General features: G+C 39.1%; 1 protein-coding gene across 1 annotated transcript in view; it reads right to left on the minus strand.

The window, feature by feature from the left end:
- grm5b (glutamate receptor, metabotropic 5b) overlaps positions 1–16,889 on the minus strand; it is a 179,813-nt gene that overhangs the window by 9,605 nt on the left and 153,319 nt on the right. The window contains exons 13-16 of the mRNA XM_061919272.1: positions 16,669–16,855; positions 12,508–12,666; positions 6,752–6,877; positions 1,994–2,176 (exon numbers count right to left, since the gene is read on the minus strand). Of these exons, the coding sequence (XP_061775256.1) occupies positions 1,994–2,176; positions 6,752–6,877; positions 12,508–12,666; positions 16,669–16,855 (655 nt within the window). The remainder of the gene's footprint in view (positions 1–1,993; positions 2,177–6,751; positions 6,878–12,507; positions 12,667–16,668; positions 16,856–16,889) is intronic.

Genomic DNA, 16,889 nt, shown 5'->3' on the forward strand with positions numbered 1-16,889 from the left:
CAACTTGAGGGTTGCAGGTTCGATCCCCGCTTGCACCAACCTAGTCACTGCCGTTGTGTCCTTGGGCAAGACACTTTACCCACCTGCTCCCAGTGCCACCCACACTGGTTTAAATGTAACTTAGATATTGGGTTTCACTATGTAAAGCGCTTTGAGTCACTTGAGAAAAGCGCTATATAAATATAATTCACTTCACTTCACAGCTTACCGCTATGCTGCAATCATGCCACCAGTAGGAACGACAAGTAGAAATGAGATTAACACAACACGACACGACAGGAGCGACAATACATGACAATAATCCAGCACAGACTGGAGGAGAAAACAGGCCTAAATAGGAATCGGGCTGATTGACACCAGGTGTGGCCAGGTGCCAATCAGCCACAGTTGAGGGGACACAGTACTCAGGGAGAAAGACAGGAAACCAACAAAATAAAAGCGCTGACAGGAAACACTACACACACAGAGGAAACAAAGACAAATGCAGAGGAAAAAACTAAAACATAGTCAAACTGTCAGGGACAAGCCTGACAATTGGCTTTATTATGACAAAAATATTAGGGTACATTAAACGTATGTTTATTATTGCAAGTTTGTCCTTGAATAAAATAGTGAACATACCAGACAACTTGTCTTTTACAAAAGCAGTGAAGTTGTCACGTTTTGTAAATGGTAAATAAAAAGAGAATACAATGATTTGAAAATCCTTTTCAACTTATAGTCACACATAAATCTATCAAAAGAAGGGGTTTCACGCCTTTTTTAAAAGCATCCACAGTCTGTGGTGCCCTCAGGTGGTCAGGGAGAGCATTCCACAGACTGGGAGCGGCAGAGCAGAAAGCCCACAGTCTCCGAAGGTTGGAGGAGGTTTGGGGGTGAGCAGTTTTTTGAGCTAGAGTGGGGGCAGTTCCATGGAGGCACTGGTGAGTTAGTAGGGAGACTTTGTATTCAATCCTGAGTGAAACAGGAAGCCAGTGAAGGGATTTGAGAACCGGTGTGATGTGGTCGTATTTCCGCACTCTCATCGGGTTTATTATTTTATGGTTGCTAAAGTTAAGGATTTTTGTGAGAGCTGATCGTTTGTGAGGGCACCGAAGGGACTTCTGGGTGGGCAGAAAAGTGTGGCGTTTGCTTAAGAATAACATTTCTCAACCAGCTATTGCAAGGAATTTAGGGATTTCACCATCTACAGTCCGTAGTATCATCAAAATCTGGAGAAATCACCGCACGAAAGCCACGATATTACGGACTTTCGATTGCTCAGGCTGTACTGCCTCTAAAAGCCACATCAGTGTGTAAAGGATATCACCACATGGGCTCAAAAACACTTCGGAAAACCACTGTCCGTAACTACAGTTGGTCGCTACATCATGACGTGGTCACTACTGCCTACTTTCTCTTGTTATAGTCTTATTTTACTGTTGTATTTTTATCCCCATTGTTGCCTTTTATTTTTTATTCTCATTGTTTATTCTTATTGTTTACTTTTTTTTTAATTGATCTCAACTCTGTACACTGCTGCTGGAATTGTAATTTTCCTGAAGGAACTCTCCTGAAGGAATCAATAAAGTACTATCTATCTATCTATCTATCTATCTATCTATCTATCTATCTATCTATCTATCTATCTATCTATCTATCTATCTATCTATCTATCTATCTATCTATCTATCTATCTATCTATCTATCTATCTATCTATCTATCTATCTATCTATCTATCCATCCATCCATCCATCCATCCATCCATCCATCCATCCATCCATCCATCCATCCATCCATCCATCCATCCATCCATCCATCCATCCATCCATCCATCCATCCCTCCATCCATCCATCTATGTATCTGTAATTCCAAGTTAAAGCTCTACAATGCAAAGCCAAAGACATTTATCAACAACACCCGGAAACGCTGCCGGCTTCGCTGGGCCCCAGCTCTCCTCAGATGGACTGAAGCAAAGTGGAAAAGTGTTCTGTGGTCTAAGATGGACTTACCTTGGGCACGAACATGCAGCAAAGCGCCACGGTGGCGCTGAGGCTGACGCTGAAGCACATGGTGATGATCTTGTAGTTGGAGCCGAAGTAGATGGGCACGAAGGCCAGCCAGATGATACAGGTGGTGTACATGGTGAAGGCGATGTACTTGGCCTCGTTGAAATTAGCGGGAACGTTGCGGGTCTGGAAGAAAGCAAGTCGTTTCTGCTGATTGTCCGGTCGATTTTGTAGGAATTGAGCACATTTAAATAGTGCATGCCAGGTAGTGCACGGAAAACATCATCATGCTTCGATGCTATCAAGTATGAGCAGAGCCCCTGGCGCCCTAGTTGTTATTTTTATTTCATCCTATTTCTCTTTCTACTCTGCCATTTTTCACAGTGTGGAGAAAATTGATGGCTACAGGCCACAAAAAAAATCAGGCATGGACTTTAATTTGCGTTTGGGGAAATCACATTCCAGTTGCTGGTCTTGCTTGATCAGCCAGCAGCAATTCAATTATTATTTTATCGGTCTGCGTGAGTTCTCGCACACACACAAAAAAAACACTTTATACGCAGCGTACTTCAAAATAAACCCAGATAGGACTCATTCCTTCATTTTTGGGGTTCTTTTTTTTGGTGCCGAAAATTACATATACACATATATACATATATATATATATATATGTATATACATATATATATATTAGGGGTGGGCAAATTAATGCGTTAATTACGCGTTAACTCATCAATCTATTAACGCCGACAATTATTTTATCGCACATTTGCGTATGTTGTTTAAATAAATAAATAAATAAATGGGTTGTACTTGTATAGCGCTTTTCTACCTTCAAGGTACTCAAAGCGCTTTGACACTACTTCCACATTCACACACACATTCACACGCTGATGGAGGGAGCTGCCATGCAAGGCGCTAACCAGCACCCATCAGGAGCAAGCGTGAAGTGTCTTGGTCAGGACACAACGGACGTGACGAGGTTGGTACTAGGTGGGGATTGAACCAGGAACCCTCGGGTTGCGCATGGCCACTCTCCCACCGCGCCACGCCGTCCCCCCCCCAAAAAAGCGGTTATTCATCCTCTCCTTAAAAGACCAAACTTCAATCCTGACCTCATTGTAAACTACCGACCGGTGTCTCACCTTCCCTTTATTTCGAAAATCATCGAAAAAATTGTTGCAGAGCAGCTAAATGAACACTTAACGTCTAACAATCTATGTGAAACCTTTCAATTCGGTTTCAGGGCAAATCACTCTACGGAGACAGCCTTCGCAAAAATGACTAATGATCTATTGCTAACGATGGATTCTGATGCGTCATCTATGTTGCTGCTCCTCGATCTTAGCGCTGCTTTCGATACCGTCGATCATAATATTTTATTAGAGCGTATCAAAACACGAATTGGTATGTCAGACTTAGCCCTATCTTGGTTTAACTCTTATCTTACTGACAGGATGCAGTGTGTCTCCCATAACAGTCTGACCTCGGACTATGTTAAGGTAACGTGTGGAGTTCCCCAGGGTTCGGTCCTTGGCCCTATACTCTTTGGCATCTACATGCTGCCGCTAGGTGACATCATACGCAAATACGGTGTTAGCTTTCACTGTTATGCTGATGACACCCAACTCTACATGCCCCTAAAGCTGACCAACACGCCGGATTGTAGTCAGCTGGAGGCGTGTCTTAATGAAATTAAACAATGGATGTCCGCTAACTTTTTGCAACTTTACATGTTTACATGCTTTTATTTTGTTAACGCCTTTTCTTAACAAGATGGCATCTCCCGGATGTACTTCGGCGTGGAGGGGCTCTTGGTAAAGATGGAACATTTGGCAAAAATACCGGACAATTCCGCAAATTTCCTGGCTGGCTTACAGCGTGGTCACTCCGGGATCACTTACGACCGCCAGACAATTCTGGATGTGGATAGATCGGGCCGTTTTGGACTGAATGAGGCGTGCTAGCTAGCATGGGAATACTTTGCCGTCTACATCCAGCGGCCTGTGAAGCAGCGGAGTATATGTGTTGTCTGTCTATTTATCAATAATGCAGACCAGGAGTGTTGGCTGAGTTCTTAACGTTTACTTTCAGAGCGTGCATATCACAACATACAAGATGCCGTCATGGCGACACAACCTATACATGCTCCTCACTCCTGTTGCATGCTGGGTAGGGTAGTTCTTTTATTCCCTGGCTCATAACATCACAATATAGTACCATGTATATGATGCCTTCAGTTTATCAAAGCACCAAGCAAACAATGGGAAAATTCCCATCATATCAATTCCTAGATATGGTCATAATTATTTTAAGTGCACTACGCAGAATAAACACAACATTATTAATATTGCTACTACGGATAATTTGATCCAAAATTCCCTAAAACAGCCCACTACCTATAATATAGGTTTTTTAAACATAAGATCCCTGATAAAAAAAATGTTTCTGCTGTTACCTCAGAAATTGCCTGTTCAGATGTTATGATTGTGGCTCAGAGATTTGTATGTAGATTATATTTATTTTCCATAACAAACAGGATAACTTAAATACCCTGGCAGTGGCAATAAGCTTAAATGTTTGTATTTACATTTTTGGAGTTGATTTTCATCAAATATGCTATTTAACTGCTACTGTTTAACAAGGACTGATTTAAATTGTGTTTGCACAACAAATGTTTTGGCGCTTTTGTTCATGTGGGAGAATATTCCAATAAAGGTGCACTACACACTACTTTTGAATTCATTATTGGGCTTTGTGTATACAATGCAGTTAATCGCCATTAATCGGACAAACAGTGCGATTAACTTTGATTAAAAATTTTAATCGTTGCCCAGCCCTAATATATATATATATATATATATATATACACACACACAGTACAATATACAGCAGGGGTCACCAACCTTTTTGAAAGCAAGAACTACTTCTTGGCTACTGATTAATGCCAAGGGCTACCAGTTTGATACACACTTAAATAAATTGCTAGAAATAGCCAATTTGCTTAATTTACCTTTAATAAATAAATCTATATATATATATATATATATATATAAAAATGGGTATTTCTGTCTGTCATTCCGTCGTACATTTTGTACCTTTTACGGAAGGTTTTTTGTAGAGAATAAATGATGAAAAAAAGACTAAATTGAATGGTTTAAAAGAGGTGAAAACAGGAAAAAAATGAAAATTACATTTTGGAACATAGACCCCGCGAGAAGGTGGCGACTTGTCCAGGGTGTACCCTGCCTTCTGTCCGATTGTAGCTGAGATAGGCGCCAGCGCCCCCCGCGACCTCAAAAGTGGTAGATAATGGATGGATGGAAATTTTGAAACATAGTTTATCTTTATTTTTCACTCTTTAAGATTCAAAATTCAACTGTAAAAAAGAAGAGAAAAACTTGCTAATTTGAATCTTTTTGAAAAAATTTAAAAAATAATTTATGGAACATCTTAATTGAACGGTTTAAAAGAGGAGAAAACAGGAAAAAAATGAAAATTACATTTTGAAACATAGGCCCCGCGAGAAGGTGGCGACTTGTCCAGGGTGTACACTGCCTTCCGTCTGATTATAGCCGAGATAGGCGCCAGCGCCCCCGCGACCCCAAAAGGGAATAAGCGGTAGATAATGGATGGATGGAAATTTTGAAACTTAGTTTATCTTTATTTTCCATTCTTTTAAATTCAAAATTCATCTGTAAAAAAGAAGAGAAAAACTTGCTAATTCGAATGTTTTTGAAAAAATTAAAAAAATAATTTATGGAACATCTTAATTGAACGGTTTAAAAGAGGAGAAAACAGGAAAAAAAATGAAAATTACATTTTGAAACGTAGTTTATCTAAAATTTCCACTCTTTAAGATTCAAAATTCATCTGTAAAAAAGAAGAGAAAAACTTGCTAATTTGAATCTTTTTGAAAAAAATTAAAAAATAATTTAAGGAAGATCATTAGTCATTTTTCCTGATTAAGATTAATTTTAGAATTTTGATGACGTGTTTTAAATAAGTTAAAATCCAATCTGCACTAAATTGGACCAAGCTATATTTCTAACAAAAACAAATCATTATTTCTTCTAGATTTTCCAGAAGAAAAATTTTAAAAGAAATTCAAAATACTTTGAAATAAGATTTAAATTTGATTCTACAGATTTTCTATATTTGCCAAAATATTTTTATTTTATTTTAATCATAATAAGTTTGAAGACATGTTTCACAAATATTCTTCGTCCAAAAAACCAAAGCTAAAATGAAGAATTAAATTAAAATGTATTTATTATTCTTTACAATAAAAAAAATATAAAAATACTTGAACATTGATTTAAATTGTCAGGAAAGAAGAGGAAGGAATTTAAAAGGTAAAAAGTTAAATGTGTTTAAAATCCTAAAATCATTTTTAAGGTTGTATTTTTCTGTAAAATTGTCTTTCTGAAAGTTATAAGAAGCAAAGTAAAAAAATAAAAGAATTTATTTCAACAAGTGAAGACCAAGTCTTTCAAATATTTTCTTGGATTTTCAAATTCTATTTGAGTTTTGTCTCTCTTAGAATTAAAAATGTGGATCAAAGTGAGACCAGCTTGCTAGTAAATAAATACAATTTAAAAAATAGAGGCAGCTCACTGGTAAGTGCTGCTATTTGAGCTATTTTTAGAACAGGCCAGCGGGCGACTCATCTGGTCCTTACGGGCGACCTTGGTGACCCCGGATGTAGAAGATAGCAAGACCGAGGTCGTGCAGACTGCAAGATGAAGGTGTGGTGTCTACCTTGAAGGCGTAGAAGGTGCAGCTGAGGATGAGCAGGCCGTTGTAGCCCAGAGGAGCCACCACTCCCAGGTTGTTGGTGTTGCAGATCTGGTTGACCTGCTGGATGCTGGGGTGGTCGTGGATCACCTGTGGGGGCACCGAGGGGGACTTGAGTGCATCGTGATCCTCTTCTAGACCATGGGAAACATCACCAACCTTCTCAAGGTTTTACTACTTAGGTAGAAAATAAAACACGGTCTAACTCCGTCCTATATTCACTAGATCCACTATGGACTGGACTCTCACTATTATGTTAGATCCACTATGGACTGGACTCTCACTATTATGTTAGATCCACTTTGGACTGGACTCTCACTATTATGTTTGATCCACTATGGACTGGACTCTCACTATTATGTTAGATCCACTATGGACTGGACTCTCACTATTATGTTAGATCTACTTTGGACTGGACTCTCACTATTATGTTAGATCCACTATGGACTGGACTCTCACTATTATGTTAGATCCACTATGGACTGGACTCTCCCTATTATGTTAGATCCACTTTGGACTGGACTCTCACTATTATGTTAGATCCACTATGGACTAGACTCTCACTATTATGTTAGATCCACTTTGGACTGGACTCTCACTATTATGTTAGATCCACTATGGACTGGACTCTCCCTATTATGTTAGATCCACTATGGACTGGACTCTCACTATTATGTTAGATCCACTATGGACTGGACTCTCACTATTATGTTGGATCCACTTTGGACTGGACTCTCACTATTATGTTAGATCCACTTTGGACTGGACTCTCACTATTATGTTAGATCCACTTTGGACTGGACTCTCACTATTATGTTAGATCCACTATGGACTGGACTCTCCCTATTATGTTAGATCCACTATGGACTGGACTCTCACTATTATGTTAGATCCACTATGGACTGGACTCTCACTATTATGTTGGATCCACTTTGGACTGGACTCTCACTATTATGTTAGATCCACTTTGGACTGGACTCTCACTATTATGTTGGATCCACTTTGGACTGGACTCTCACTATTATGTTAGATCCACTATGGACTGGACTCTCACTATTATGTTAGATCCACTATGGACTGGACTCTCACTATTATGTTAGATCCACTTTGGACTGGACTCTCACTATTATGTTAGATCCACTTTGGACTGGACTCTCACTATTATGTTAGATCCACTATGGACTGGACTCTCACTATTATGTTAGATCCACTATGGACTGGACTCTCACACTATTATGTTAGATCCACTATGGACTGGACTCTCACTATTATGTTGGATCCACTATGGACTGGACTCTCACTATTATGTTAGATCCACTATGGACTGGACTCTCACTATTATGTTAGATCCACTATGGACTGGACTCTCACAATATTATGTTAGATCCACTATGGACTGGACTCTCACTATTATGTTAGATCCACTATGGACTGGACTCTCACTATTATGTTAGATCCACTATGGACTGGACTCTCCCTATTATGTTAGATCCACTTTGGACTGGACTCTCACTATTATGTTGGATCCACTTTGGACTGGACTCTCACTATTATGTTAGATCCACTATGGACTAGACTCTCACTATTATGTTAGATCCACTTTGGACTGGACTCTCACTATTATGTTAGATCCACTATGGACTGGACTCTCCCTATTATGTTAGATCCACTATGGACTGGACTCTCACTATTATGTTAGATCCACTATGGACTGGACTCTCACTATTATGTTGGATCCACTTTGGACTGGACTCTCACTATTATGTTAGATCCACTTTGGACTGGACTCTCACTATTATGTTAGATCCACTATGGACTGGACTCTCACTATTATGTTAGATCCACTATGGACTGGACTCTCACTATTATGTTAGATCCACTACGGACTGGACTCTCACTATTATGTTAGATCCACTATGGACTGGACTCTCACTATTATGTTAGATCCACTATGGACTGGACTCTCACTATTATGTTAGATCCACTATGGACTGGACTCTCACACTATTATGTTAGATCCACTATGGACTGGACTCTCACTATTATGTTAGATCCACTATGGACTGGACTCTCACACTATTATGTTAGATCCACTATGGACTGGACTCTCACAATATTATGTTAGATCCACTATGGACTGGACTCTCACTATTATGTTAGATCCACTATGGACTGGACTCTCACTATTATGTTAGATCCACTATGGACTGGACTCTCACTATTATGTTAGATCCACTATGGACTGGACTCTCACTATTATGTTAGATCCACTATGGACTGGACTCTCACTATTATGTTAGATCCACTTTGGACTGGACTCTCACACTATTATGTTAGATCCACTATGGACTGGACTCTCACACTATTATGTTAGATCCACTATGGACTGGACTCTCACAATATTATGTTAGATCCACTATGGACTGGACTCTCACTATTATGTTAGATCCACTATGGACTGGACTCTCACTATTATGTTAGATCCACTATGGACTGGACTCTCACTATTATGTTAGATCCACTATGGACTGGACTCTCACTATTATGTTAGATCCACTATGGACTGGACTCTCACTATTATGTTAGATCCACTTTGGACTGGACTCTCACACTATTATGTTAGATCCACTATGGACAGGACTCTCACTATTATGTTAGATCCACTTTGGACTGGACTCTCACTATTATGTTAGATCCACTATGGACTGGACTCTCACTATTATGTTAGATCCACTATGGACTGGACTCTCACTATTATGTTAGATCCACTATGGACTGGACTCTCACACTATTATGTTAGATCCACTATGGACTGGACTCTCACTATTATGTTGGATCCACTTTGGACTGGACTCTCACTATTATGTTAGATCCACTATGGACTGGACTCTCACACTATTATGTTAGATCCACTATGGACTGGACTCTCACTATTATGTTAGATCCACTATGGAATGGACTCACACTATTATGTTAAATCCACTATGGACTGGACTCTCACACTATTATGTTAGATCCACTATGGACTGGACTCTCACTATTATGTTAGATCCACTATGGACTGGACTCTCACTATTATGTTAGATCCACTATGGACTGGACTCTCACTATTATGTTGGATCCACTATGGACTGGACTCTCACTATTATGTTAGATCCACTATGGACTGGACTCTCACACTATTATGTTGGATCCACTATGGACTGGACTCTCACTATTATGTTAGATCCACTATGGACTGGACTCTCACACTATTATGTTAGATCCACTATGGACTGGACTCTCACACTATTATGTCAGATCCACTATGGACTGGACTCTCACTATTATGTTAGATCCACTATGGACTGGACTCTCACTATTATGTTAGATCCACTATGGACTGAACTCTCACTATTATGTTAGATCCACTATGGACTGGACTCTCACTATTATGTTAGATCCACTATGGACTGGACTCTCACTATTATGTTAGATCCACTATGGACTGAACTCTCACTATTATGTTAGATCCACTATGGACTGGACTCTCACTATTATGTTAGATCCACTATGGACTGAACTCTCACTATTATGTTAGATCCACTATGGACTGGACTCTCACTATTATGTTAGATCCACTATGGACTGGACTCTCACTATTATGTTGGATCCACTATGGACTGGACTCTCACTATTATGTTAGATCCACTATGGACTGGACTCTCACACTATTATGTTAGATCCTCTATGGACTGGACTCTCACTACTATGTTAGATCCACTATGGACTGGACTCTCACACTATTATGTTAGATCCACTATGGACTGAACTCTCACTATTATGTTAGATCCACTATGGACTGGACTCTCACACTATTATGTTGGATCCACTATGGACTGGACTCTCACACTATTATGTCAGATCCACTATGGACTGGACTCTCACTATTATGTTAGATCCACTATGGACTGGACTCTCACTATTATGTTAGATCCACTATGGACTGGACTCTCACTATTATGTTAGATCCACTATGGACTGAACTCTCACTATTATGTTAGATCCACTATGGACTGGACTCTCACTATTATGTTAGATCCACTATGGACTGGACTCTCACACTATTATGTTAGATCCACTATGGACTGGACTCTCACTATTATGTTAGATCCACTATGGACTGGACTCTCACTATTATGTTAGATCCACTATGGACTGGACTCTCACTATTATGTTAGATCCACTATGGACTGGACTCTCACTATTATGTTAGATCCACTATGGACTGGACTCTCACTATTATGTTGGATCCACTATGGACTGGACTCTCACTATTATGTTAGATCCACTATGGACTGGACTCTCACACTATTATGTTGGATCCACTATGGACTGGACTCTCACTATTATGTTAGATCCACTATGGACTGGACTCTCACACTATTATGTTAGATCCACTATGGACTGGACTCTCACACTATTATGTCAGATCCACTATGGACTGGACTCTCACTATTATGTTAGATCCACTATGGACTGGACTCTCACTATTATGTTAGATCCACTATGGACTGAACTCTCACTATTATGTTAGATCCACTATGGACTGGACTCTCACTATTATGTTAGATCCACTATGGACTGGACTCTCACTATTATGTTAGATCCACTATGGACTGAACTCTCACTATTATGTTAGATCCACTATGGACTGGACTCTCACTATTATGTTAGATCCACTATGGACTGAACTCTCACTATTATGTTAGATCCACTATGGACTGGACTCTCACTATTATGTTAGATCCACTATGGACTGGACTCTCACTATTATGTTGGATCCACTATGGACTGGACTCTCACTATTATGTTAGATCCACTATGGACTGGACTCTCACACTATTATGTTAGATCCTCTATGGACTGGACTCTCACTACTATGTTAGATCCACTATGGACTGGACTCTCACACTATTATGTTAGATCCACTATGGACTGAACTCTCACTATTATGTTAGATCCACTATGGACTGGACTCTCACACTATTATGTTGGATCCACTATGGACTGGACTCTCACACTATTATGTCAGATCCACTATGGACTGGACTCTCACTATTATGTTAGATCCACTATGGACTGGACTCTCACTATTATGTTAGATCCACTATGGACTGGACTCTCACTATTATGTTAGATCCACTATGGACTGAACTCTCACTATTATGTTAGATCCACTATGGACTGGACTCTCACTATTATGTTAGATCCACTATGGACTGGACTCTCACACTATTATGTTAGATCCACTATGGACTGGACTCTCACTATTATGTTAGATCCACTATGGACTGGACTCTCACTATTATGTTAGATCCACTATGGATCTTAGGGTTAGGGTAAAACATTTTTAAATCTTTGGGCACCTAACAATTTGGTCCGATTCCCATTCCATTCATTCTTGATTATCCCGACGTATCATATTATATACTAAAAAAATCCCGAAAGGTAATATATTTTGCTAAAAAAATGTTTTTTTAAAATGTTAGCATGCTAACGTTAACATGCATCAACAAAAAATATGACTGAAAAAATAGCTAAAAAAGAGCTAGCATGCTAATGCTAACCAGTCCAATAACATTTTTGAGGCTGAGGTGAACATGTGCACCATTAGCCAAAAAGCTAGCATGCTAGCTTGAGAATGCTAAGAGTTGTGAGTTGGGGCCCCCAGGAAGTACCTGCGGGGGCTCCATGAGGAAGAGGGCCACAATGATGGCCAGCTGCAGCAGGATGAGCAGGAAGGCGATGAGCAGCTGGGCGCAGGCGGACATGAAGCGAGGCTTCTTGGTGCAGATCTTCTTCTTGCTGCCTGCCAGGATGCGTGCGATGCGGTTGGTCTAAGGACACAAGTCAACATTTTAACATGCTAATGTTAGCGTGCTAGCATTTTAACAAATTCCGCACTTTTGAAATTCATTATCATGGATGTACTTGGTGCCATCTTATATGTAGACTAGCTGGTTTCCTATCAGCATGCTAATGATTACATGCAAATTTTAACATGCTAATGTTAGCATGTTAGCATTTCAACTAATTCTATACTTTTAAAATTCATTATCATGGATGTACTTGGTGCCATCTTATATGTAGGCTAGCTGGTTCCCTATCAGCATGCTAATGTTTACATGCTAATTTTAACATACCAATGTTAGCGTGCTAGCATTTCAACTAATTCTATACTTTTTAACTGCATTATCATGGATGTACTTGGTGCCATCTTATATGTAGACTAGCTGGTTCCCTATCAGCATGCTAATGTTTACATGTTAATTTTAACATGTTAATGTTAGCGTGCTAGCATTTTAACAAATTCCGTACTTTTGAAATTCATTATCATGGATGTACTTGGTGCCATCTTATATGTACACTAGCCGGTTCCCTATCAGCATGCTAATGTTTACATGCTAATTTTAACATGCTAATGTTAGCGTGCTAGCATTTCAACTAATTCTATACTTTTTAACTGCATTATCATGGATGTACTTGGTGCCATCTTATATGTAGGCTAGCCGGTTCCCTATCAGCATGCTAATGTTTACATGCTAATTTTAACATGCTGATGTTAGCGTGCTAGCATTTTAACAAATTCTGTACTTTTGAAATTCATTATCATGGATGTACTTGGTGCCATCTTATATGTAGGCTAGCTGGTTCCCTAACAGCATGCTAATGTTTACATGCTAATTTTAACATACCAATGTTAGCGTGCTAGCATTTCAACTAATTCTATACTTTTTAACTGCATTATCATGGATGTACTTGGTGCCATCTTATATGTAGACTAGCTGGGTCCCTATCAGCATGCTAATGATTAGATGCTAATTTTAACATGCTAATGTTAGCGTGCTAGCATTTTAACAAATTCCACACTTTTGAAATTCATTATCATGGATGTACTTGGTGCCATCTTATATGTAGACTAGCTGGTTCCCTATCAGCATGCTAATGATTACATGCTAATTTTAACATGCTAATGTTAGCGTGCTAGCATTTCAACTAATTCTATACTTTTTAACTGCATTATCATGGATGTACTTGGTGCCACCTTATATGTAGACAAGCTGGTTCCCTATCAGCATGCTAATGTTTACATGCTAATTTTAACATGCTAATGTTAGCGTGCTAGCATTTTAACAAATTCGGTACTTTTGAAATTCATTGTCATGGATATACTTGGTGCCACCTTATGTGTAGACTAGCTGGTTCCCTATCAGCATGCTAATGTTTACATGCTAATTTTAACATGCTAATGTTTGCGTGCTAGCATTTCAACTAATTCTATACTTTTTAACTGCATTATCATGGATGTACTTGGTGCCATCTTATATGTAGGCTAGCTGGTTCCCTATCAGCATGCTAATGTTTACATTCTAATTTTAACATGCTAATGTTAGCATGCTAGCATTTTAACAAATTCTGTACTTTTGAAATTCATTATCATGGATGTACTTGGTGCCATCTTATATGTAGGCTAGCTGGTTCCCTATCAGCATGCTAATGTTTACATGCTAATTTTAACATGCTAATGTTAGCGTGCTAGCATTTTAACAAATTCGGTACTTTTGAAATTCATTGTCATGGATATACTTGGTGCCATCTTATATGTAGACTAGCTGGTTTCCTATCAGCATGCTAATGTTTACATGCTAATTTTAACATGCTAATGTTAGCGTGCTAGCATTTCAACTAATTCTTTACTTTTTAACTGCATTATCATGGATGTACTTGGTGCCATCTTATATGTAGGCTAGCTGGTTCCCTATCAGCATGCTAATGTTTACATTCTAATTTTAACATGCTAATGTTAGCATGCTAGCATTTTAACAAATTCTGTACTTTTGAAATTCATTATCATGGATGTACTTGGTGCCATCTTATATGTAGGCTAGCTGGTTCCCTATCAGCATGCTAATGTTAGCGTGCTAGCATTTGAACAAATTCCGTACTTTTGAAATTCATTATCATGGATGTACTTGGTGCCATCTTATATGTAGACTAGCTGGTTCCCTATCAGCATGCTAATGTTTACATGCTAATTTTAACATGCTAATGTTAGCGTGCTAGCATTTTAACAAATTCCGCACTTTTGAAATTCATTATCATGGATGTACTTGGTGCCATCTTATATGTAGACTACCTGGTTCCCTATCAGCATGCTAATGTTTACATGCTAATTTTAACATGCTAATGTTAGCATGCTAGCATTTTAACAAATTCCGTACTTTTGAAATTCATTATCATGGATGTACTTGGTGCCATCTTATATGTAGACTAGCTGGTTCCCTATCAGCATGCTAATGTTTACATGATCATTTTAACATGCTAATGTTAGCGTGCTAGCATTTTAACAAATTCCGTACTTTTGAAATTCATTATCGTAGATGTACTTGGTGCCATCTTATATGTAGGCTAGCTGGTTCCCTATCAGCATGCTAATGTTTACATGCTAATTTTAACATGCTAATGATAGCATGCTAGCATTTTAACAAATTCCGTACTTTTGCACTTCATTATCATGGGTTTACTTGGTGCCATCTTAGAAGTAGGCTAACTGGTCCCTTGTTACTAATGTTAGCATTTACGCTAGCATCTGACCTAATTTAACAACCAGGTTTTTTTTTTAATTGGCGCCATCTTGTAAGTATGCTAGCTGGTTCCCTATTAGCATGCTAGTGTTTGCATGCTAGTTTTAACATGCTAATGTTAGCAGGCTAGCATTTTAACACATTCTGTGCTTTTTAACTTCATTATCCTCGATTTACTTGGTGCAATCTTAGAAGTTTGTTAGCTATTCCCCTGTTATTACATTGCTAATGTTTTCATGCCAATTTTAACATGCTAATGTTAGCATGCTAGCAATTTAACAAATTCCGTACTTTTGCACTTCATTATCATAGGTTTACTTGGTGCCATCTTAGAAGTATGCTAGCTGGTCCCCTGTTACTAATGTTAGCATTTACGCTAGCATCTGACCTAATTTAACAACCATTTTTTTTTAATTGGCACCATCTAATATTAATGCTATCTGGTTCCCTATCAGCATGCTAATGTTTGCATGCTAGTTTTAACATGCTAATGTTAGCATGGTAACATTTTAACACATTCTGTACTTTTTAACTTCATTATCCTCAATTTACCTGGTGCCATCTTAGAATTTTGTTAGCTATTCCCGTTATTACATTGCTAATGTTAGCATGCTAATGTTTTATGCTAGCATTTGAGCTGATTTCATACTTTGTCGCCTAGATATCATGATTTTTTTTTACCTGGTGACATCTTATAAGTATGCTAGCTGTTCACCTGTTACATTGCTAATGTTAACATGCTCACATTTTATGCTAGCAATTGAGCTGATTTCATCTATTGTCGCCTGAATGGATTTTGTTACTTGGTACCATCTTAAACGTATGCTAGCTGTTCCTCTGTTAGCGTGGTACAATTTCAAGCCAGCATTGGAGCTAGTTTCTAATATTCGGAGCTAAACAGCTAGACAGCTTGTAAATCTCCACTGTGTGCGATGGGATGCGCCGTGGAGGTGTCGGTTTCTTTGATTTATTGGACAGCCACAGGAAGGACACGAAATCTACAAGCAGAGAGGAGGCAAACCTGACACCGCCCCAAGCACCTTTTTGTTGGAACTGCGTTTATGACCAAGCAGCAGCAGTTTATGACCCTCCTCCCCTTAGAAGCATCTGACATCTTCACTATATATCAGCACAACTTCTGTTAGGTTTCTACATTTCGGTTCAGTTTCAGCACTTCAACACAAACTATTTCTACCTTTTTTTCTTACGTTCCATTACCTTTGTGGTGCATTCACACACATCTTGAGCCCTCACCTTGGTGACCAGCGCAGAGTAGCTCATGGCGGGCGACAGACCGATGCCCAGACGTTGGAGGTAGCAATGGACCACGTGTGGTTTGGCGATCAGGCTGAAGGTGCACAGGTAGCCCAAGCAGATGCCGGCCAGTATTATGTAGCACAGTTCTCGGCTGGAGGACTTCACCACCGGGGTGTCTCGGAACCTGAAGACCGGGGGGGGGGGTATGCGACATCAGA

This window comes from Nerophis ophidion, linkage group LG13 (genome assembly GCF_033978795.1).
Source record: "Nerophis ophidion isolate RoL-2023_Sa linkage group LG13, RoL_Noph_v1.0, whole genome shotgun sequence".
NCBI lineage: Eukaryota > Metazoa > Chordata > Actinopteri > Syngnathiformes > Syngnathidae > Nerophis > Nerophis ophidion.